The following is a 24,151-nucleotide window of genomic DNA, read 5'->3' as shown; positions in this document are numbered from 1 at the left end:
AAAGATCGTTGCATTCTTTGGATGTAGTTAGAGCTTTGAAATATTATGTTGAAGCTACTAAAGATTTCCGAAAGACTTCTAGTCTATTTGTTATCTTTTCCGGTTCCAGGAAAGGTCAGAAGGCCTCTGCCATTTCTTTGGCGTCTTGGTTAAAATCTTTGATTCATCATGCTTATGTCTAGTCGGGTAAAACTCCGCCTCAAAGGATTACAGCTCATTCTACTAGGTCAGTTTCTACTTCCTGGGCGTTTTAGGAATGAAGCTTCGGTTGATCAGATTTGCAAAGCAGCCACTTGGTCTTCTTTGCATACTTTTACTAAATTCTACCATTTTGATGTGTTTTCTTCTTCTGAAGCAGTTTTTGGTAGACAAGTACTTCAGGCAGCTGTTTCAGTTTGATTCTGCTGCTTATTATTTCATTTTTTGATTTGGGTTGTGGATTATTTTTACAGCGGAATTGGCTGTCTTTATTTTATCCCTCCCTCTCTAGTGACTCTTGCGTGGAAGATCCACATCTTGGGTAGTCAGTTTGATTCTTCTGCTTATAATTTCAGTTTTTTTCATTATAAGATTAAAACTTTATTTTGGGGTGTGGATTATTTTCTTTCATGTAATTAGCAGGAGTCCATGAGCTAGTGACGTATGGGATATACATTCCTACCAGGAGGGGCAAAGTTTCCCAAACCTCAAAATGCCTATAAATACACCCCTCACCACACCCACAAATCAGTTTTACAAACTTTACCTCCCATGAAGGTGGTGAAGTAAGTTTGTGCTAGATTCTACATTGATATGCGCTTCACAGCAGGCTGGAGCCCGGTTTTCCTCTGTGTGCAGTGAATGTCAGAGGGATGTGAAGAGAGTATTGCCTGTTTGAATTCAATGATCTCCTTCCACGGGGTCTATTTCATAGGTTCTCTGTTATCGGTCGTAGAGATTCATCTCTTACCTCCCTTTTCAGATCGACGATATACTCTTATATATATACCATTACTTCTACTGATTCTCGTTTCAGTACTGGTTTGGCTTTCTACTACATGTAGAAGAGTGTTCGGGGGTAAGTAAGTCTTATTTTGTGACACTCTAAGCTATGGTTGGGCACTTTTGTATAAAGTTCTAAATATATGTGTTTAAACATTTATTTGCCTTGATTCAGGATATTCACCGTTCCTTATTTCAGACAGTCAGTTTCATATTTGGGATAATGCATATGAATAAATAAATTTTTTCTTACCTTAAAATTTGACTTTTTTCCTGTGGGCTGTTAGGCTCGCGGGGGCTGAAAATGCTTCATTTTATTGCGTCATTCTTGGCGCAAAAATGTTGTCATTTCCGGCGTCATACGTGTCGCCGGAAGTTGCGTAATTCTTTTGACGTTTTTTGCGCCAAAAATGTCGGCGTTACCGGATGTGGCGTCATTTTTGGCGCCAAAAGCATTTAGGCGCCAAATAATGTGGGCGTCTTTTTTTGGCGCTAAAAAAATTTGAGTGTCATTGTTGTCTCCACAATATTTAAGTCTTATTGCTTATTGCTTCTGGTTTGCTAGAGGCTTATTCATTGGCATTTTTCCCCATTCCTGAAACTGTCATTTAAGGAATTTGACCAATTTTGCTTTATATGTTGTTTTTTCTATTACATATTGCAAGATGTCTCAGGTTGACCCCGAATCAGAAGACACTTCTGGAAAATCACTGCCTGATGCTGGTACTACCAAAGTTAAGTGTATTTGTTGTAAGCTTGTGGTAACTGTTTCTCCGGCTGTTGTTTGTGATGAATGTCATGACAAACTTGTTAATGCAGAAAATATTTCCTTTAGTAATGTTCCATTACCTGTTGCTGTTCCATCAACATCTAATATTCAGGGTGTTCCTGTTAACATAAGAGATTTTGTTTCTAAATCTATTAAGAAGGCTATGTCTGTTATTCCTCCTTCCAGTAATCGTAAAAGGTCTTTTAAAGGTTCTCATGTTTCAGATGACTTTTTAAACGAACATCATCATTCTGTTTCTGTTTCTGATACTGATTTTTCTGGTTCAGAGGATTCTGTTTCAGAGATTGATACTGATAAATCTTCTTATTTATTTAAAATGGAATTTATTCGTTCTTTACTTAAAGAAGTCTTAATTGCATTAGAAATAGAGGATTCTGGTCCTCTTGATACTAAATCTAAACGTTTGAATACGGTTTTTAAATCTCCTGCGGTTATTCCGGGGGGTTTTCCCGTCCCTGATGCTATTTCTGAAGTAATCTCCAGGGAATGGAATAATATGGGTAATTCATTTACTCCTTCTAAACGGTTTAAACAATTATATCCTGTGCCATCTGACAGATTAGAGTTTTGGGTCAAAATCCCTTAAGTTGATGGGGCTATCTCTACTCTTGCTAAACGTACTACTATTCCCACGGCAGATAGTACTTCCTTTAAGGATCCTTTAGATAGGAAAATTGAATCCTTTCTAAGAAAAGCTTACTTATGTTCAGGTAATCTTCTTAGACCTGCTATATCTTTGGCAGATGTTGCTGCAGCTTCAACTTTCTGGTTAGAAGCTTTAGCACAACAAGTAACAGATCATAATACTCATAGTATTGTTAATCTTCTTCAACATGCTAATAATTTTATTTGTGATGCCATCTTTGATATCATTAGGGTTGATGTCAGGTATATGTCTTTAGCTATTTTAGCTAGAAGAGCTTTATGGCTTAAAACTTGGAATGCTGATATGTCTTCTAAGTCAACTTTGCTTTCCCTTTCTTTCCAAGGTAATAAATTGTTTGGTTCACAGTTGGATTCTATTATTTCAACTGTTACTGGGGGGAAAGGAACTTTTTTACCACAGGATAAAAAATCTAAAGGTAAATTTAGGTCTGCTAATCGTTTTCGTTCCTTTCGTCACAATAAGGAACAAAAGCCGGATCCTTCCCCTACAGGAACGGTTTCAGTTTGGAAACCATCTCCAGTCTGGAATAAATCCAAGCCCTTTAGAAAGCCAAAGCCAGCTCCCAAGTCCACATGAAGGTGCGGCCCTCATTCCAGCACAGCTGGTAGGGGGCAGATTACGTTTTTTCAAAGAAATTTGGATCAATTCGATTCACAATCTTTGGATTCAGAACATTGTTTCACAAGGATACAGAATAGGCTTCAAGATAAGGCCTCCTGCAAGAAGATTTTTTCTTTCCCGTGTCCCAATAAATCCAGTGAAGGCTCAAGCATTTCTGAAATGTGTTTCAGATCTAGAGTTGGCTGGAGTAATTGTGCCAGTTCCAGTTCTGGAACAGGGGCTGGGGTTTTACTCAAATCTCTTCATTGTACCAAAGAAGAATTCCTTCAGACCAGTTCTGGATTTAAAAATATTGAATCGTTATGTAAGGATACCAACATTCAAAATGGTAACTATAAGGACTATTCTGCCTTTTGTTCAGCAAGGGCATTATATGTCCACAATAGATTTACAAGATGCATATCTGCATATTCCGATTCATCCAGATCACTATCAGTTTCTGAGATTCTCTTTCCTAGATAAGCATTACCAGTTTGTGGCTCTGCCGTTTGGCCTAGCAACAGCTCCAAGGATTTTTACAAAGGTTCTCGGTGCCCTTCTATCTGTAATCAGAGAACAGGGTATTGTGGTATTTCCTTATTTGGACGATATCTTGGTACTTGCTCAGTCTTCACTTTTAGCAGAATCTCATACGAATCAACTTGTATCGTTTCTTCGAGAACATGGTTGGAGGATCAATTTACCAAAGAGTTCGTTGACTCCTCAGACAAGGGTAACCTTTTTAGGTTTCCAGATAGATTCAGTGTCCATGACTCTGTCGCTAACGGACAAAAGATGTCTGAAATTGGTTTCAGCTTGTCGAAACCTTCAGTCTCAATCATTCCCTTCGGTAGCCTTATGCATGGAAATTCTAGGTCTTATGACTGCTGCATCGGACGCGATCCCCTTTGCTCGTTTTCACATGCGACCTCTTCAGCTCTGTATGCTGAACCAGTGGTGCAGGGATTATACAAAGATATCGCAATTAATATCTTTAACCCCTTAGTGACCAGAGCACTTTTCCATTTTCTGTCCGTTTGGGACCAAGGCTATTTTTACATTTTTGGGGTGTTTGTGTTTAGCTGTAATTTTCTTCTTACTCATTTACTGTACCCACACATATTATATACCGTTTTTCTCGCCATTAAATGGACTTTCTAAAGATACCATTATTTTCATCATATCTTATAATTTACTATAAAAAAAATTATAAAATATGAGGAAAAAATGGAAAAAAAACACACTTTTTCTAACTTTGACCCCCAAAATCTGTTACATATCTAAAACCACCAAAAAACACCCATGCTAAATAGTTTCTAAATTTTGTCCTGAGTTTAGAAATACCCAATGTTTACATGTTCTTTGCTTTTTTTGCAAGTTATAGGGCCATAAATACAAGTAGCACTTTGCTATTTCCAAACCATTTTTTTCCAAAATTAGCGCTAGTTACATTAGAACACTGATATCTTTCAGGAATCCCTGAATATCCCTTGACATGTATATATTTTTTTTAGTAGACATCCCAAAGTATTGATCTAGGCCAATTTTGGTATATTTCATACCACCATTTCACCGCCAAATGCGATCAAATACAAAAAATTGTTCACTTTTTCGCAAATTTTTTCACAAACTTTAGGTTTCTCACTGAAATCATTTACAAACAGCTTGTGCAATTATGGCATAAATGGTTGTAAATTCTTCTCTGGGATCCCCTTTGTTCAGAAATAGCACACATATATGGCTTTGGCATTGCTTTTTGGTAATTAGAAGGCCGCTAAATGCCACTGCGCACCACAAGTGTATCATGCCCAGCAGTTAAGGGGTTAATTAGGGAGCTTTTAGGGAGCTTGTAGGGTTAATTTTAGCTTTAGTGTAGTGTAGTAGACAACCCCAAGTATTGATCTAGGCACATTTTGGTATATTTCATGCCACCATTTCACCGCCAAATGCGATCAAATTAAAAAAAACGTAAAATTTTTCACAATTTTAGGTTTCTCACTGAAATCATTTACAAACAGCTTGTGCAATTATGGCACAAATGGTTGTAAATGCTTGTCTGGGATCCCCTTTGTTCAGAAATAGCAGACATATATGACTTTGGCGTTGCTTTCTGGTAATTAGAAGGCCACTAAATCCTGTTGCGCCTCACACGTGTATTATGGCTAGCAGTGAAAGGGTTAATTAGGGAGTTTGTAGTGAGCTTGCAGGGTTAATTTTAGCTTTAGTGTAGAGATCAGCCTCCCATCTGACACATCCCACCCCCTGATCCCTCCCAAACAGCTCCCTTCCCTCCCCCACCCCACAATTGTCCCCGCCATCTTAAGTACTGGCAGAAAGTCTGCCAGTACTAAAATAAAAGGGTTTTTAAAAAAAAATGAAATTTTTTTTTTTTAGCATATTTACATATGCTACTGTGTAGGATCCCCCCCTTAGCCCCCAACCTCCCTGATCCCCCCCAAAACCGCTCTCTAACCCTCCCCTCTGCCTTATTGGTGGCCATCTTGGGTACTGGCAGCTGTCTGCCAGTACCCAGTTTACAATAAAAAGTGCTTTTTTTTGGGGTTTTTTGTTTTTTTCTGTAGTGTAGCTTCCCCCAACCCCCCACCCCCCACAAACAAACCCCCACCACCTTGCTGATTGTTTAGATTTTATTTTTATTATATTTTTTATTTCCCCATTTTCTGCAGTGTAGCGGTTCCCACCCGCTCCCTCCCCGTGCACGCGCCCGCCCCCACCCTCCCGTGCACGCGCGCGCGCCCGTGCGCGCCCCCAGCCACCCCCGCCCACGATCCCGCCCCCCTTCAGATCCACATGGCCATCGATGGCCGCCACCCGCCTCCCGGTCCGGCTCCCACCCACCAACGCCGGTAGCCACCGATCTCCGGTGCAGAGAGGGCCACAGAGTGGCTCTCTCTGCACCGGATGGCTTACAAAGGTTATTGCAGGATGCCTCCATATCGAGGCATCACTGCAATAACCGGAAAGCAGCTGGAAGCGAGCAGGATCGCTTCCAGCTGCTTTCCACACTGAGGACGTGCAGGGTACGTTCTCAGGCATTAACTGCCTTTTTTCTGAGGACGTACCCTGCACGTCCTCAGTCGTTAAGGGGTTAAAACCGATTGTACGACACTCTCTGACGTGGTGGACAGACCACCATCGTTTAGTTCAGGGGGCTTCTTTTGTTGTTCCAACCTGGACTGTAATCTCAACAGATGCAAGTCTGACAGGTTGGGGAGCTGTATGGGGGTCTCTTGACAGCTCAAGGGGTTTGGGAATCTCAGGAGGCGAGATTACCAATCAACATTTTGGAACTCCGTGCAATTTTCAGAGCTCTTCAGTCATGGCCTCTTCTAAAGAGAGAGTCATTCATTTGTTTTCAGACGGACAATGTCACAACCGTGGCATATGTCAATCATCAAGGAGGGACTCACAGTCCTCTGGCTATGAAAGAAGTATCTCGAATACTTGTTTGGGCGGAATCCAGCTCCTGTCTAATTTCTGCGGTTCATATCCCAGGTATAGACAATTGGGAAGCGGATTATCTCAGTCGCCAGACATTACATCCGGGCGAGTGGTCTCTTCATCCAGAAGTATTTCTTCAGATTGTTCAAATGTGGGGACTTCCAGAAATAGATCTGATGGCTTCTCATCTAAACAAGAAGCTTCCCAGGTATCTGTCCAGATCCAGGGATCCTCAGGCGGAAGCAGTGGATGCATTGTCACTTCCTTGGAAGTATCATCCTGCCTATATCTTTCCACCTTTAGTTCTTCTTCCAAGAGTGATTTCCAAGATTCTAAAGGAGCGTTCGTCTGTTCTGCTGGTGGCTCCAGCATGGCCTCACAGGTTTTGGTATGCGGATCTTGTTCGGATGGCTACTTGCCACCCGTGGACTCTTCCGTTAAGACCAGACCTTCTATTGCAAGGTCCTTTTTTCCATCAGGATCTCAAATCCTTAAATTTGAAGGTATGGAGATTGAACGCTTGATTCTCAGTCATAATGGTTTCTCTGACTCTGTAATTAATACTATGTTACAGGCTCGTAAATCTGTATCTAGGAAGATATATTATCGAGTTTGGAAGACTTACATTTCTTGGTGTTCTTCTCATCATTTTTCCTGGCATTCTTTTAGAATTCCTAGAATTTTACAGTTTCTTCAGGATGGTTTGGATAAAGGTTTGTCTGCAAGTTCCTTGAAAGGACAAATCTCTGCTCTTTCTGTTCTTTTTCACAGAAAGATTGCTAATCTTCCTGATATTCATTGTTTTGTACAGGCTTTGGTTCGTATAAAACCTGTCATTAAGTCAATCTCTCCTCCTTGGAATTTGAATTTGGTTCTTGGGGCTCTTCAAGCTCCTCCGTTTGAACCCATGCATTCGCTGGATATTAAATTACTTTCTTGGAAAGTTTTGTTTCTTTTGGCCATCTCTTCTGCTAGAAGAGTTTCTGAATTATCTGCTCTTTCTTGTGAGTCTCCTTTTCTGATTTTTCATCAGGATAAGGCGGTTTTGCGAACTTCATTTAAATTTTTACCTAAGGTTGTGAATTCTAACAACATTAGTAGAGAGATTGTAGTTCCTTCATTGTGTCCTAATCCTAAGAATTCTAAGGAAAGATTGTTGCATTCTTTGGATGTGGTTAGAGCTTTGAAATATTATGTTGAAGCTACTAAAGATTTCCGAAAGACTTCTAGTCTATTTGTTATCTTTTCTGGTTCTAGGAAAGGTCAGAAGGCTTCTGCCATTTCTTTGGCATCGTGGTTAAAGTCTTTGATTCATCATGCTTATGTTGAGTCGGGTAGAACTCCGCCTCAAAGGATTACAGCTCATTCAACTAGGTCAGTCTCTACTTCCTGGGCATTTAGGAATGAAGCTTCGGTTGATCAGATTTGCAAAGCAGCAACTTGGTCTTCTTTGCATACTTTTACTAAATTCTTTCATTTTGATGTGTTTTCTTCCTCAGAAGCAGTCTTTGGTAGAAAAGTACTGCAGGCAGCTGTTTCAGTTTGATTCTTCTGCTTATATTTTCAGTTTTTTTCATTATAAGATTTAAACTTTGTTTTGGGTGTGGATTATTTTTCAGCGGAATTGGCTGTCTTTATTTTATCCCTCCCTCTCTAGTGACTCTTGCGTGGAAGATCCACATCTTGGGTATTTATTATCCCATACATCACTAGCTCATGGACTCTTGCTAATTACATGAAAGAAAACATAATTTATGTAAGAACTTACCTGATAAATTCATTTCTTTCATATTAGCAAGAGTCCATGAGGCCCACCCTTTTTTGTGGTGGTTCTGATTTTTTTGTATAAAGCACAATTATTCCAATTACTTATTTATATGCTTTCGCTCTTTTTTCTTATCACCCCACTTCTTGGCTATTCGTTAAACTGATTTGTGGGTGTGGTGAGGGGTGTATTTATAGGCATTTTGAGGTTTGGGAAACTTTGCCCCTCCTGGTAGGAATGTATATCCCATACGTCACTAGCTCATGGACTCTTGCTAATATGAAAGAAATGAATTTATCAGGTAAGTTCTTACATAAATTATGTTTTTAATAAAAAAAAATAAAAAAAAATTTATATAAAAATTCCAGATTTGGGGAATTGTACTTGTATAATCAAATTTGCTTAATTCTCTTGGTATCCTTTTGTTAAAGGAGCAATAATTCACTACATAACTGAGAGCCAATAATAATGTGTATATGTGCAGCCACTGTTGCCATCTAGTTCACTTGCAAATGTTTAACATTGTTCTAAAACTGCTTCCATATATTGCTCTAGGCACATGCTCACTGCTCCTAGACCTACCTACCTGCTTTTCAACAAACTATACCAAGAGAGAAAAGTAAACTCTGATCTTATAAATACATTTTACACTTTATCTGATCATGTCCCTTTTATATTTTTAAATAAACCCCATGTTTTGCTTCAAAAGAGGTCTACTTTAAGCTGAAATGGTGTAGCATGTTGTCAGGTTTTGTAAATCTCCTGAATTCTTGGGATGCTTCGTACATAATGTGTAATAAATTACTGTAAATGTGTTCATGTTGAATGTAGGGTAGAATTGTGATCTTTTGGTTGTTCTGCCATAGCTCCTGGTTTTATTGCTCCAAGTTTACCCAATGGATACCCTCGTTACCCATCATTTGGAGATGCTTCTTCACACCCATCTAGTAGGCATCCATCTGTAGGAAGCACACGCCTACCTTCAGTAGGAGAAGAATCCACACATCCATTGCTGGTGCCAGAAGATCATGTGAGTGTTTGCCTTTCACAAGCGCTTGCTCCCTGTGATGGCTTTCTTGCTCAGTACAGAATGAAAGTAGATATTTAAAGGTGTATGGAAATGATAATTTAACAATAATGTATCCATTTAAAGGAACAGTCAACACCAAAATTATTGTTTTAAAAGATAGACAACCCCTTAACTTCCTATTCCCCAACTTTGCACAATCAACATCGTTATAATAATATACTTTATAACATTTAAACCTCTAAATTTCTGCCCGTTTCTAAGCCACTACAGACAGCCTCTTATAACATGCTTTTTTTATTTGCTTTTCACAAAAATAGACTGCTAGTTCCTATGGACAATATAGAGAATGTGCCCATGCCCGTGGAGTTATTTATGAGTAATTGGCTAAAATGCAAGTCAATAGATAATAAATTAGCCATGTGATCAGGGGGCTGTCAAAAGATGCTTAGATACAAGGTAATCACAGAGGTTAAAAGTATATTAAAACTATTTAAACAATTTTCGCTGTGCAAAACTGGGGAATGGGTAATAAGGGGATTATCTATCTTTATAAACAATAACAATTTTGGAGTAGACTATCCGTTTAAATCAAGCAAGTACAATTTAAAACGGAAATACATTTTTGTTTTACATTTTTTTTTTTTTTTTTTTAATTCGTGCATTGGCTTTTTTGCTCTGCATTCAGCAACCTTTGTTTTTTTTTCTTTTGTTTTTTTTTTCTTCATTTTTTTTTTCTTCTTCATGCTTACCAGGATTGTTATGTGTGCCAGTCTGGTTAGAATAACTGAATTCAGAGGCAGCCCAGAGTACTTCACTCTGAAAATAAGCAAATATGTATGTTGGAGCTTAACCCCTTAACGACCAATGACGTACAGGGTACGTCCTTCTAAAAAATGGTCTTTAACGACCAAGGACGTACCCTGTACGTCAGTATTTTCAAGCGGGGGAAGCGATCCTGATCGCTTCCAGCCGCTTTCATGTTATTGCAGGGATGCCTCGATATTGATTTTTTAGCCATCCGATGCAGAGTGAGACCCTCTGTGGCCCTCTCTGCATCGGCCATCGATGGTCACGATCGTTGGTGCGTGGGGGGCGGGTGGGCGACCATCGATGCAGGATCAGGTGTGGGGGCGCCGTGTGTGCGCGGGTGGGAATGCTACACTATGGTGCAATTTGTTTAGGCTAAGGTGGGGGAGAGGAGGGGGGGGGATTTTTATCTAAGGGATCTGGGAGGGGGTTGGTTATTGAGGGGGGCCAGCTACATTACAGAAAAATAGCATTTATTTAAAAAATTTAAAAAAAATACCAAATGTTATGGCAAACTGGGTACTGGCAGACAGCTGCCAATACCCAAGAGGGCACACAATAAGGTAGAGGGGGGGGATTAGAGAGTTGTTTGTGGGGGGGGGGGGGATAGCTTTTTTTTAGTACTGGCACACTTTCTGCCAGTACTTAAGATGGCGGGGACAATTGTGTGGGGTGGGAGAGGGAAGAGAGCTCTTTGGGAGGGATCAGGGGGTGGGATGTGTCAGGTGGGAGGCTTATCTCTACACTAAAGCCAAAATTAACCCTACAAGCTACCTAATTAACCCCTTCACTGCTGGGCATAATACAAGGGTGGTGTGCAGCGGCATTTAGCAGCCTTCTAATTACCAAAAAGCAACTCCAAAGCCATATATGTCTGCTCCTTTCTGAACAAAGGGGGATCACAGAGAAGGTTTTTACAATCATCTGTGCCATAATTGCACAAGCTGTTTGTAAATAATTTCAGTGAAAAACCTAAAATTGTGAAAAATGTTACGTTTTTTTTTTTTTTTTTTATTTGTTTGCATTTGGCGGTGAAATGGTGGCATGAAATATACCAACATGGGCCTAGATCAATACTTTGGGTTGTCTACTACACTAAAGCTAAAATTTACCCTACAAGCTCCCTAATTAATCCATTCACTGCTGGGCATAATACACGTGTGGTGCACAGCGGCATTTAGAGGCCTTCTAATTACCAAAAAGCAACGCCAAACCCATATATGTCTATTTCTGAACAAAGGGTATCCCAGAGAAGCATTTACAACCATTTTTGCCATAATTGCACAAGCTGTTTGTAAATAATTTTAGTGAGAAATCTAAAGTTTCTGAAAAAGTGAACAATTTTTTTTTATTTGATCGCATTTGCAGGTGAAATGGTGGCATGAAATATACCAAAATGGGTCTAGATCAATACTTTGGGTTGTCTTCTAAAAAAAATATACACATGTCAAGGGATATTCAGGGATTCCTAAAAGATATCAGTGTTCCAATGTAACTAGCGCTAATTTTGAGAGAAAAAATGGTTTGAAATAGCAAAGTGCTACTTGTATTTATTGCCCTATAACTTGCAAAAAAAGCAAAGAACATGTTAACATTGGGTATTTCTAAACTTAGGACAAAATTTAAAAACTATTTAGTATGGTTGTTTTTATGGTGGTTGTAGATGTGTAACAGATTTTGGAGGTCAAAGTTAGAAAAAGTGTGTTTCCGTTTTTTCATCATATTTTATAAAAAAAAATTATAGTAAATTATGATATGATGAAAATAATGGTATCTTTAGAAAGTCCATTTAATGGCGAGAAAAACGGTATATAATATGTGTGGGTACAGTAAATGAGTAAGAGGAAAATTACAGCGAAACACAAACATCGCAAAAATGTAAAAATAGTCTTGGTCCCAAACGGTCAGAAAATAGTGTGGTCACTAAGGGGTTAAAGGGACATGGAACCCAATTTCTTCTGTTATGTGTGATCAGTCCACGGGTCATCATTACTTCTGGGATATTATCTGCTCCCCTACAGGAAGTGCAAGAGGATTCACCCAGCAGAGTTGCTATATAGCTCCTCCCCTCTACGTCACCTCCAGTCATTCTCTTGCACCCAAAGACTAGATAGGAGGTGTGAGAGGACTATGGTGATTATACTTAGTTTTTAGAACTTCAATCAAAAGTTTGTTATTTTATAATAGCACCGGAGCGTGTTATTACCTCTCTGGCAGAGTTTGAAGAAGAATCTACCAGAGTTTTTCTTATGATTTTAACCGGAGTAGTTAAGATCATATTGCTGTTTCTCGGCCATCTGAGGGAGGTAAAAACTTCAGATCAGGGGACAGCGGGCAGTTGAATCTGCATTGAGGTATGTAGCAGTTTTTATTTTCTGAATGGAATTGATGAAAAAATCCTGCTATACCGTTATAATGAACATGTATGTATGCTTTACACTTTAGTATTCTGGGGATGGTATTACACCGGAATTACTCTGTAAAAGTACATTAAACCTTTTATTAGGTATTTTTCATGTTAAACGTTTTTGCTGGAATGTAGAATCGTTTGCATTAATGAGGTACTGAGTGAATAGATATTTGGGCATTATTTTTCCACTTGGCAGTTTGCTTGTGTTAATTATGACAGTTTCGTTTCTCTCTCACTGCTGTGTGTGAGAGGGAGGGGCCGTTTTTGGCGCTCTTTGCTACGCATCAAAAATTTCCAGTCAGTTTTTCTGCATGATCCGGTTCATCTCTAAACAGAACTCAGGGGTCTTCAAACTTCTTTGAAGGGAGGTAGATTCTCTCAGCAGAGCTGTGAGACTTATATAGTGACTGTGATTTAAAACGTTGCTCTGTTGAACAGATTTGCAAGGCTGCAACTTGGTCTTCGCTTCATACTTTTTCCAAATTTTACAAATTTGACACTTTTGCTTCTTCGGAGGCTATTTTTGGGAGAAAGGTTCTTCAGGCAGTGGTTCCTTCTGTATAATGAGCCTGCCTATCCCTCCCGTCATCCGTGTACTTTTGCTTTGGTATTGGTATCCCAGAAGTAATGATGACCCGTGGACTGATCACACATAACAGAAGAAAACATAATTTATTCTTACCTGATAAATTCCTTTCTTCTGTTGTGTGATCAGTCCACGGCCCGCCCTGTTTTTTAAGGCAGGTACATATTTTTTAAATTATAATTCAGTCACCACTACACCCTTGGTTTCTCCTTTCTCGTTGGTCTTTGGTCGAATGACTGGAGGTGACGTAGAGGGGAGGAGCTATATAGCAACTCTGCTGGGTGAATCCTCTTGCACTTCCTGTAGGGGAGCAGATAATATCCCAGAAGTAATGATGACCCGTGGACTGATCACACAACAGAAGAAAGGAATTTATCAGGTAAGAATAAATTATGTTTTTCTCCTGTTAAGTGTAGTCAGTCCACGGGTCATCATTACTTCTGGGATATTAACTCCTCCCCAACAGGAAGTGCAAGAGGATCACCCAAGCAGAGCTGCTATATAGCTCCTCCCCTCTACGTCACACCCAGTCATTCTCTTGCACCCAACTAATAGATAGGATGTGTGAGAGGACTGTGGTGATTATACTTAGTTTTTATATCTTCAATCAAAAGTTTATTTTAAAACAGCACCGGAGTGTGTTGTTCCTTCTCAGGTAGAATTTGAAGAAGAATCTACCTGAGTTTTTGGATGATTTTAGCCGGCGTAGCTAAGATTCATTTTGCTGTTCTCGGCCATTCTGAGGAGTGAGGTAAACTTCAGATCAGGGGACTGCAAAGAGGTATGTTGCAGTATATTATTTTCTGAGGAATGGAATTGACTGAGAAAATACTGCCAATACCGATATAATGTAAGTTCAGCCTTAAATGCAGTAGTAGCAACTGGTATCAGGCTGTTATGTATATATGTTTACACTTCAGTATTCTGGGGAATGGCACTTCACTGGGATAATACTATATGCATATAACTTTTAGCCTAACTTGCAGTGGGAACGTCTAGCAGCAGGCTGTTTAATGACATTTCATATTATTTGATTTTAAACGTTTTGCTGGCATGTTAAATCGTTTAATTATCTGAGGTACTGGGTGAAAAATTGTTTTGGGCACTGTTTTTCCACTTGGCTGTTGTTTATTTTAATTTAAGACAGTTTACTGAACTTCCTTCACTGCTGTGTGTGAGGGGGAGGGGCCTATTTTGGCGCTTTTGCTACGCATCAGAAATTCAGTCACAAGTCTGTTTCTCTCCCTGCATGATCCGGATCGTCTCTACAGAGCTCAAGGGTCTTCAAAAATTATTTTGAGGGAGGTAATCACTCACAGCAGACCTGTGAGATTGTGCTTTGACTGTGATAAAAAACGTTTATATTTTGTACATTTTTTTCTGCTATTAAGGGTTAGTTATCCATTGCTAATGGGAGCAATCCTTTGCTAAATTTATGCCTTTACCGGGAAAAATTTGGTTTTTATAATTTCTCCGGTTCATTGTTATTCAACTGTCATAGTTTTTTTCTGTGCTTCTTAAAGGCACAGTGCGTTTTTCATATTACTTGTAAATTGAGTTGAAAAGTATTTCCAAGCTTGCTAGTTTAATTGCTAGTTTGTTAAACATGTCTGACTCAGAGGAATATCTCTGTGCTATATGTGCAAAAGCCAAGGTGGAGCCCAATAGAAATTTATGTACTAATTGCATTGATGCTACTTTAAATAAAAGTCAATCTGTACAAATTGAACATCATTCACCAAACAACGAGGGGGAAGTTATGCCGACTAACTTGCCTCACGTGTCAGTACCTGCATCTCCCGCTCGGGAGGTGCGTGATATTGTAACGCCGAGTACTTCAGGGCGGCCATTACAAATCACACTACAGGACATGGCTAATGTTATGACTGAAGTTTTGTCTAAATTACCAGAACTTAGAGGTAAGCGAGATCACTCTGGGGTGAGAACAGAGTGCGCTGATAATAATAGGGCCATGTCAGATACTGCGTCACAATTTGCAGAACATGAGGACGGAGAGCTTCAATCTGCAGGTGACGGATCTGATCCAAATAGAGTGGATTCAGACATTTCAAATTTTAAGTTTAAACTAGAAAGCCTCCGTGTACTGCTAGGGGAGGTATTAGCGGCTCTGAATGATTGTAACACCGTTGCAATCCCAGAGAAATTATGTAGGCTGGATAGATACTATGCAGTACCAGCGAGTACTGACGTATTTCCTATACCTAAGAGGCTTACAGAGATAATTACTAAGGAGTGGGATAGGCCCGGTGTACCCTTTTCCCCCCCTCCTGTATTTAGAAAAATGTTTCCAATAGACGCCACCACACGGGACTTATGGCAGATGGTCCCTAAGGTGGAGGGAGCGGTTTCTACTCTGGCTAAGCGTACCACTATCCCGGTGGAGGATAGCTGTGCCTTTTCAGATCCAATGGATAAAAAATTAGAGGGTTACCTTAAGAGAATGTTTGTTCAACAAGGTTTTATATTGCAACCCCTTGCATGTATTGCGTCTGTCACGGCTGCGGCCGCATTTTGGTCCGAGTCTCTGGAAGAGACTCTTGACTCAATAACTATAGATGAGATTTCAAATAAGCTTAAAACCCTTAAGCTAGCTAATTCATTTATTTCAGATGCCGTAGTACATTTAACTAAACTTACGGCTAAGAATTCCGGATTCACCATTCAGGCACGTAGAGCACTGTGGCTAAAATCCTGGTCAGCTGATGTTACTTCTAAATCTAAATTACTTAACATACCTTTCAAAGGGCAGACCTTATTCGGGCCCGGTTTGAAAGAAATTATCGCTGACATTACAGGAGGTAAAAGCCATGCCCTGCCTCAAGACAGAGCCAAACCTAGGGCTAGACAGTCTAATTTTCGTGCCTTTCATAACTTCAAGGCAGGAGCAGCATCAACTTCCTCTGCACCAAAACAGGAAGGAGCTGTTGCTCGCTACAGACAAGGCTGGAAACCTAACCAGTCCTGGAACAAGGGCAAGCAGGCCAGAAAACCTGCTGCTGCCCCTAAGACAGCATGAATTGAGGGCCCCCGATCCGGGAACGGATCTAGTGGGGGGCAGACTTTCTCTCTTCGCCCAGGCTTGGGCAAGAGATGTCCAGGATCCCTGGGCGTTAGAGATCATATCTCAGGGATATCTTCTGGACTTCAAAATCTCTCCCCCAAAAGGGAGATTTCATCTTTCAAGGTTGTCAACAAACCAAATAAAGAAAGAGGCGTTTCTATGCTGTGTACAAGATCTTTTGCTAATGGGAGTGATCCACCCGGTTCCGCGGTCGGAGCACGGACAGGGGTTTTACTCAAATCTGTTTGTGGTTCCCAAGAAAGAAGGAACCTTCAGACCAATCTTGGATTTAAAGATCTTAAACAAATTCCTAAGAGTTCCATCGTTCAAAATGGAAACTATTCGGACAATCTTACCCATGATCCAAAAGGGTCAGTACATGACCACAGTGGATTTAAAGGACGCTTACCTTCACATACCGATTCACAAAGATCATTACCAGTATCTAAGGTCTGCCTTCCTAGACAGGCATTACCAGTTTGTAGCTCTTCCATTCGGATTGGCTACGGCTCCAAGAATCTTCACAAAGGTTCTGGGCGCTCTTCTGGCGGTACTAAGACCGCGAGGAATTTCGGTGGCTCCGTACCTAGACGACATTCTGATACAAGCGTCAAGCTTTCAAACTGCCAAGTCTCATACAGAGTTAGTACTGGCATTTCTAAGGTCGCATGGGTGGAAGGTGAACGAAGAGAAAAGTTCTCTCTTTCCACTCACAAGAGTTCCCTTCTTGGGGACTCTTATAGATTCTGTAGAAATGAAGATCTACCTGACAGAAGACAGGTTAACAAAGCTTCAAAATGCTTGCCGTGTCCTTCATTCCATTCAACACCCGTCAGTGGCTCAATGCATGGAGGTAATCGGCTTAATGGTAGCGGCAATGGACATAGTACCCTTTGCACGCCTACATCTCAGACCGCTGCAATTGTGCATGCTAAGTCAGTGGAATGGGGATTACTCAGATTTGTCCCCTACTCTGAATCTGGATCAAGAGACCAGAAATTCTCTTCTTTGGTGGCTTTCTCGGCCACATCTGTCCAGGGGGATGCCATTCAGCAGACCAGATTGGACAATTGTAACAACAGACGCCAGCCTACTAGGTTGGGGCGCTGTCTGGAATTCCCTGAAGGCTCAGGGATCATGGACTCAGGAGGAGAGTCTCCTTCCAATAAACATTCTGGAATTGAGAGCAGTTCTCAATGCCCTTCTGGCTTGGCCTCAGTTAACAACTCGGGGGTTCATCAGGTTTCAGTCGGACAACATCACGACTGTAGCTTACATCAACCATCAAGGAGGGACAAGAAGCTCCCTAGCGATGATGGAAGTATCAAAGATAATTCACTGGGCAGAGTCTCACTCTTGCCACCTGTCAGCGATCCACATTCCTGGAGTGGAGAACTGGGAGGCGGATTTCCTAAGTCGTCAGACTTTTCATCCGGGGGAGTGGGAACTTCATCCGGAGGTCTTTGCCCAAATACTTCGACTTTGGGGCAAACCAGAGATAGATCTCATGGCGTCTCGCCAGAACGCCAAGCTTCCTTTTTACGGGTCCAGGGACCCGGGAGCGGTCCTGGTAGATGCTTTGACAGCACCTTGGACCTTCGGGATGGCCTATGTGTTTCCACCCTTCCCAATGCTTCCTCGATTGATTGCCAGGATCAAACAGGAGAGAGCATTGGTGATTCTAATAGCGCCTGCGTGGCCACGCAGGACCTGGTATGCAGATCTAGTGGACATGTCATCCTGTCCACCTTGGTCTCTGCCTCTGAGACAGGACCTTCTAATTCAGGGTCCTTTCAAACATCAAAATCTAATTTCTCTGAAGCTGACTGCTTGGAAATTGAACGCTTGATTTTATCAAAGCGTGGATTTTTGGAGTCAGTAATTGATACCTTAATACAGGCTAGGAAACCTGTTACCAGAAAGATTTACCATAAAATATGGCGTAAATACTTATATTGGTGCGAATCCAAGAGTTACTCATGGAGTAAGGTTAGGATTCCTAGGATATTGTCTTTTCTACAAGAGGGTTTAGAAAAGGGTTTATCTGCTAGTTCCTTAAAGGGACAGATCTCAGCTCTGTCCATTCTTTTACACAAACGTCTGTCAGAAGTTCCAGACGTTCAGGCTTTTTGCCAGGCTTTGGCCAGGATTAAGCCTGTGTTTAAAACTGTTGCTCCACCATGGAGCTTAAATTTAGTTCTTAACGTTTTACAGGGTGTTCCGTTTGAACCCCTTCATTCCATTGATATTAAATTGTTATCTTGGAAAGTTCTGTTTTTAATGGCTATTTCCTCGGCTCGAAGAGTCTCTGAGTTATCGGCCTTACATTGTGATTCTCCTTATCTGATTTTTCATTCAGACAAGGTAGTTCTGCGTACTAAACCTGGGTTCTTACCTAAGGTAGTCACTAATAGGAATATCAATCAGGAGATTGTTGTCCCATCATTGTGTCCTAACCCTTCTTCAAAGAAGGAACGACTTCTACACAATCTGGATGTAGTTCGTGCCCTGAAATTTTATTTACAGGCAACTAAAGATTTTCGCCAAAAAAAAGCTTCTGCTACCTCTCTCTCTTTTTGGCTTCGTAGCATAATACGTTTAGCCTATGAGACTGCTGGACAGCAGCCTCCTGAAAGAATTACAGCTCATTCTACTAGAGCTGTGGCTTCCACTTGGGCCTTTAAGAATGATGCAACTGTTGAACAGATTTGCAAGGCTGCAACTTGGTCTTCTCTTCATACTTTTTCCAAATTTTACAAATTTGACACTTTTGCTTCTTCGGAGGCTGTTTTTGGGAGAAAGGTTCTTCAGGCAGTGGTCCCTTCCGTATAAAGATCCTGCCTGTCCCTCCCGTCATCCGTGTACTTTAGCTTTGGTATTGGTATCCCAGAAGTAATGATGACCCGTGGACTGACTACACTTAACAGGAGAAAACATAATTTATGCTTACCTGATAAATTCCTTTCTCCTGTAGTGTAGTCAGTCCACGGCCCGCCCTGTTTTTTATGGCAGGTCTAAATTTTTAAATTATACTCCAGTCACCACTGCACCCTATAGTTTCTCCTTTCTCGTTCGGTTCTCGGTCGAATGACTGGGTGTGACGTAGAGGGGAGGAGCTATATAGCAGCTCTGCTTGGGTGATCCTCTTGCACTTCCTGTTGGGGAGGAGTTAATATCCCAGAAGTAATGATGACCCGTGGACTGACTACACTACAGGAGAAAGGAATTTATCAGGTAAGCATAAATTATGTTTTTTCTTTCTTTCATGATTTAGAAAGAGCATGCAATTTTAAACAACTTTCCAATGTACTTCTATTATCTAATTTGCTTCAGTCTCTTGATATCCTTTATTGAAAAACATCTAAATAGGCACAGTAGCTGTTGATTGGTGGATGTACATAGATGCCTTGTGGTTGGCTCACTTATGTGCATTGCTATTTCTTCAACAAAGGATATCTGAAGAATGAAGAAAATATAATACAAGTGATTTGGAATGATGCTTAAAATTGTATTCGCTATCCGAATCATGAAAGAAAAAAATTGTGTTTGTTGTCCCTTTTAAATGTACAACCGAGCTTCTCGCACAGGGCCTGATGATCAACAACTTGCCAGCATGGAGAGAAATCACACAAAATCTCTGGTGGCTTTTTAGGATTATATTGTAATGTATGTGTCTTCCTTCATACGCGGAGCCCAGCATAACTAGATAAACCACTCTCAAGCTAAAATGTCACTTCTAAAATTCTTTGAGAAACCTCACAGTACTAATGAGATGTCTTAGATAATCTCCCCAGAGCATCGGACCTTTTTGTAAGTGCCTGTAGCTAGTAGTAGTAAGAGCTTTATGGGGTCTTTTTACCATCAGCTTGAATTTTGTGTGACTCACCATGTATTGGCCGAATTCCCTGGTTGGGAATCATTGTGGTTTCATAGATTTTCCATTGATGGGGCAAAAGAAACTGTATGTCCTTTTTTTCTCTAAAAGCCTTTGTTTCTGGCAATATGTATCTGCTTATTTAAGGTAATTTTTACATTTTTTTTTATTGTTGATATAGGTTCATACATATGTTAACACAACGGGGGTACAAGAGGATCCAAAACCTAGACCAAGTATTCCAGCACCTCTGGAGCTGCAACTTTCCAATGCTGAGGGAAACACAGCTCGGGCTGAGCCCCTTCCCATTCCAGATAGAGACCCACAGGTTTTTTTAGAGCCTGAAGGAGTAAAGTTTGTTTTGGGACCAACACCTGTTCAAAGACAATTAATGGAGAAAAAGAAACTTGAGGAGCAACAAACTGGTGGAAAGGTTGGCAGTGGCAATAGTTGTGTTAATAGCACAGACTGGGATACTGGTTATGACAGTGATGAACGCAGAGATACACCTAGTAATAAAATGGTGTATGAAAATGTAAATGGACTTTCTATACCAGCTTCATGTGGGGCAAGAAGGGTACGTATGGTACCGCCTGTTACTCCTGATATTCAGAATATTAATAATTCTGCCCAGAGGAGAACTGCATTGATAAACTATGAAAATTTGCCTTCTCTTCCACCTGTTTGGGAAACAAGGAAGCCAAGCAAAGAGGAAGAGGATACACTAGGACCAAAGACACCAGCCCTGAACGGTTTTCATAATAACCTGGACCCAATGCATAACTATGTAAACACAGAAAATGTAACCGTTCCATTGAGTGCTCACAAAGTAGATATTTCCAGGCGACGTGACTGCACACCTACAGTCTTTAACTTTGACATCAGACGCCCAAGCTTAGAAAATCGGCAACTCAATTACATACAGGTTGACCTGGAAGGAGGCAGTGATTCTGACAGTGCTCAGACTCCAAAAACACCTACCACTCCACTCCCACAAACGCCAACTAGACGCACCGAGTTATACGCTGTGATAGACATTGAAAGAACTGCTGCTATGTCCAATCTGCAGAAAGCACTGCCACGAGACGATGGTACTTCAAGAAAGACTAGACACAATAGTACTGACTTACCCATGTGAACCTGAAAAGCATTACTTTATTTGCACCTTTATTTCTAGATACAAAACACAGAAAAGAAGAAAAAAAATCATCATTTTTTTTCTTCAAATTTTAAACACTAACCCTTTTTTTATTGACTGAATTTTACATGTGCTTTTGTGTAAAGGGAATATATGTAGAGCAGGTACTCATGTAATAAGTTTCACTCTACAGTAATTACATGTACTGTATAGCTGCATTGCCATTTTTGTGCCTATCTAATTGAATAGACATTGCAGTAAAATGGCAGTTTTTTATTTTTTTCAACATATTTTGCCTTTATTTTGCATTGACTGTTGTTATTTTCTGATGCATAATATGTATACTAACTGCACATACATTTTACTTTTTAGGATGTCATTTGCAGTTCATATGTGTGAAGTATATTCACTGTGTATTTTTATACTAACTTTTTATGTCAGAAATTTGCCAAATATGTCACCAGCATTTTACATTGAGGCATCGGTACGAGTCTGTTTAAGAATGATATTGTATTAGAGTGCTCTATTAAAGCCTTACAACATGCTTTAGTCAAACAAGCATGTTGCATTTTGCACGTAAAGCACTGTTCAAACTATATTTCCAAATCCTCACCTGCATCTTAATTTCCACTGTGGGTTGTTTGGATGTAAAGGAATTTAGTTCTGACTGGTACAAATTTTAGATTGCATTTTGTTGAATGCAGAAAATTAAACTTGTATAAAGACCAAACATTATTTCCTGTTTATCACCTTGTACTATATTGTAAGATTATTGTATGTTCTTAATTTTCAGTCTAAAGTTTTCCTACTTTAAAATTATATAAATAGTAACTTTTGTATAAAGATAGGGTAGTTTTTTTGTTTTTTTATTTTTCAAGATTTGCATTGCCAAACTTTTCATGTTGCCTTCTATAAACTGAATTTAGGTTAATCTGCACTAAACATTCCAAGATACTGTATTTAAATTTTACCCTTGCTGTGCTATGCATTGTGCAACATAATGCAGGGCAATATGTTACTGACCATGTATTGCACTGAAGGGATCCGAAGTGCTACTATGCAGAAATGTAATTTCATCTTTTTTTTCCTTTTGTTTTTCATCTTGATACTAGTCAATAATTTAATTGTATGGTTTGCATTTTCAGATACTGACATTGCTCACCAAGTTGTTCATAAAAATATATTTTGATATTTACAATATTGTCACTTCATTAATTTCAACATCATTTTATAGCATGGCAATAAAATATTGCTTACACAGCTCTTTAGTGTGACTTTTTGGAATATTCTATGACTGACAAAGACACAGACTTTTGTAGGGCCCTACCCATGAGTTAGAGTATACACCTAAAATTTCTCTGAAATGTGCGCTCTGAAGGTAAACTCCTTGCAACTGGTGGGACCCTTTTTTACCAACCTGATTAAGAATACTGAACAAACTGAAGTGCTTGATATACTCGCGTATATCAAAAGGAGCGCTACAAAAGCTGAAACCCTACTGATAAAAAGAAATTATTTTATTTCCTTCCTAAGATAGGGAGAGTCCACTGCTTCATTCCTTACTGTTGGGAAATACAACACCTGGCCACCAGGAGGAGGCAAAGACACCCCAGCCAAAGGCTTAAATATCCCTCCCACTTCCTCATTACCCCAGTCATTCTTTGCCTTTCGTCATGTCACACCCATCCTCAAAAAACCTTCCTTTGATCCAACTGCCCCATCCAACTACCGCCCTATTTCCCTCCCTGTTGCCTCAAAGCTTCTTGAAAAACTAGTATATGCACGCATATCCCATTTCCTTACATTCAACTTCCTCCTTGACCCACTGCAATCTGGATTTCGTCCCTATCACTCCACAGAAACGGCAATTGTTACGGTTATCAACGACCTACTTACAGCAAAATCAAAAGGCCACTTCTCTCTGCTTATCCTCCTTGATCTGTCCGCAGCCTTTGATACTGTTGACCACCCTCTTTTTGCTCCAAACCCTCCAATCTTTCGGCATCTGTGACACAGCTCTCTCATGGTTCTCTTCCTACCTGTCAAACCGTACCTTTAGTGTAGCCTTCTCTGGGGCCTCCTCTGCTCCGTCACCACTCTGTCGGGGTACCGCAAGGCTCTGTCCTCGGTCCCCTACTCTTCTCAATCTACACGTCATCATTAGGTTCCCTAATAAAGTCCCACAGTTTCCAATATCATTTGTATGCCGACGACACCCAAATCTACTTCTCTGCACCAGTCCTATCTCCTTCCTTGCTAACCAGTGTCACTAACGGTCTTGCTCACATCTCTTCCTGGATGTCCTCTCACTAAATCTCTCCAAAACGGAGCTCCTTATTTTCCTCCCTTCTTCCAAAATCTCCACCCCAATCTCTCTCTGTCGACAACTCCATAATTACCCCTACCCCACATGCCCGATGTCTCGGGGTCACATTTGACTCAGATCTTTCTTTCACTCCTCACATTCAGTCCTTAGCTAAAGCCTGCCGGTTCCACCTTAAAAACATCTCTAAAATTAGGCATTTCCTTGCACAAGACACAACTAAGATTTTAATCCACTCTCTCATCCTTTCCCGCCTCGACTACTGCAACTCTGTCCTCTCTGGTCTCCACAGCTGCCAACTAGCTCCTTTACAATCCATATTAAATGCCTCTGCCAGGCTCATCTTCCTTGCACGTCGCTCTTCATCTGCTGCACCTCTCTGCCAATCCCTTCACTGGCTTTTTCTTGCCTCCTAGGATTAAACACAAAATTCTCACTCTGACATACAAAGCCCTCAACTGCACTGCTCCCCCCTATATCTCAGACCTAGTCTCCAGATACTCTCCCTCCCGTCCCCTTCACTCTGCTCATGACATCCTACTCTCCTCCTCTCTTGTTACCTCATCACACTCCCGTTTACAGGACTTCTCCAGACTGGCTTCCATCTTGCGGAACTCTCTGCCTCGCTCCACAAGA

General features: G+C 40.5%; 1 protein-coding gene across 1 annotated transcript in view; it reads left to right on the top strand.

Moving 5' to 3' along the window:
• Positions 1-22,455, top strand: part of FRS2 (fibroblast growth factor receptor substrate 2) — a gene marked incomplete in the record, with an annotated part of 308,264 nt that extends 285,809 nt beyond the window's left edge. Inside the window, 2 exon segments of the mRNA XM_053716808.1 lie at positions 9,132-9,295; positions 20,236-22,455. Coding sequence (XP_053572783.1) covers positions 9,132-9,295; positions 20,236-21,192 — 1,121 coding nt within the window.
• Between the last annotated feature and the right edge of the window lie 1,696 nt (positions 22,456-24,151).

Source organism: Bombina bombina, chromosome 6, assembly GCF_027579735.1.
Source record: "Bombina bombina isolate aBomBom1 chromosome 6, aBomBom1.pri, whole genome shotgun sequence".
NCBI classification, from domain to species: domain Eukaryota; kingdom Metazoa; phylum Chordata; class Amphibia; order Anura; family Bombinatoridae; genus Bombina; species Bombina bombina.
Note: the sequence above shows the minus strand (reverse complement) of the source record. Positions and strands in the feature narration are given on the sequence as shown.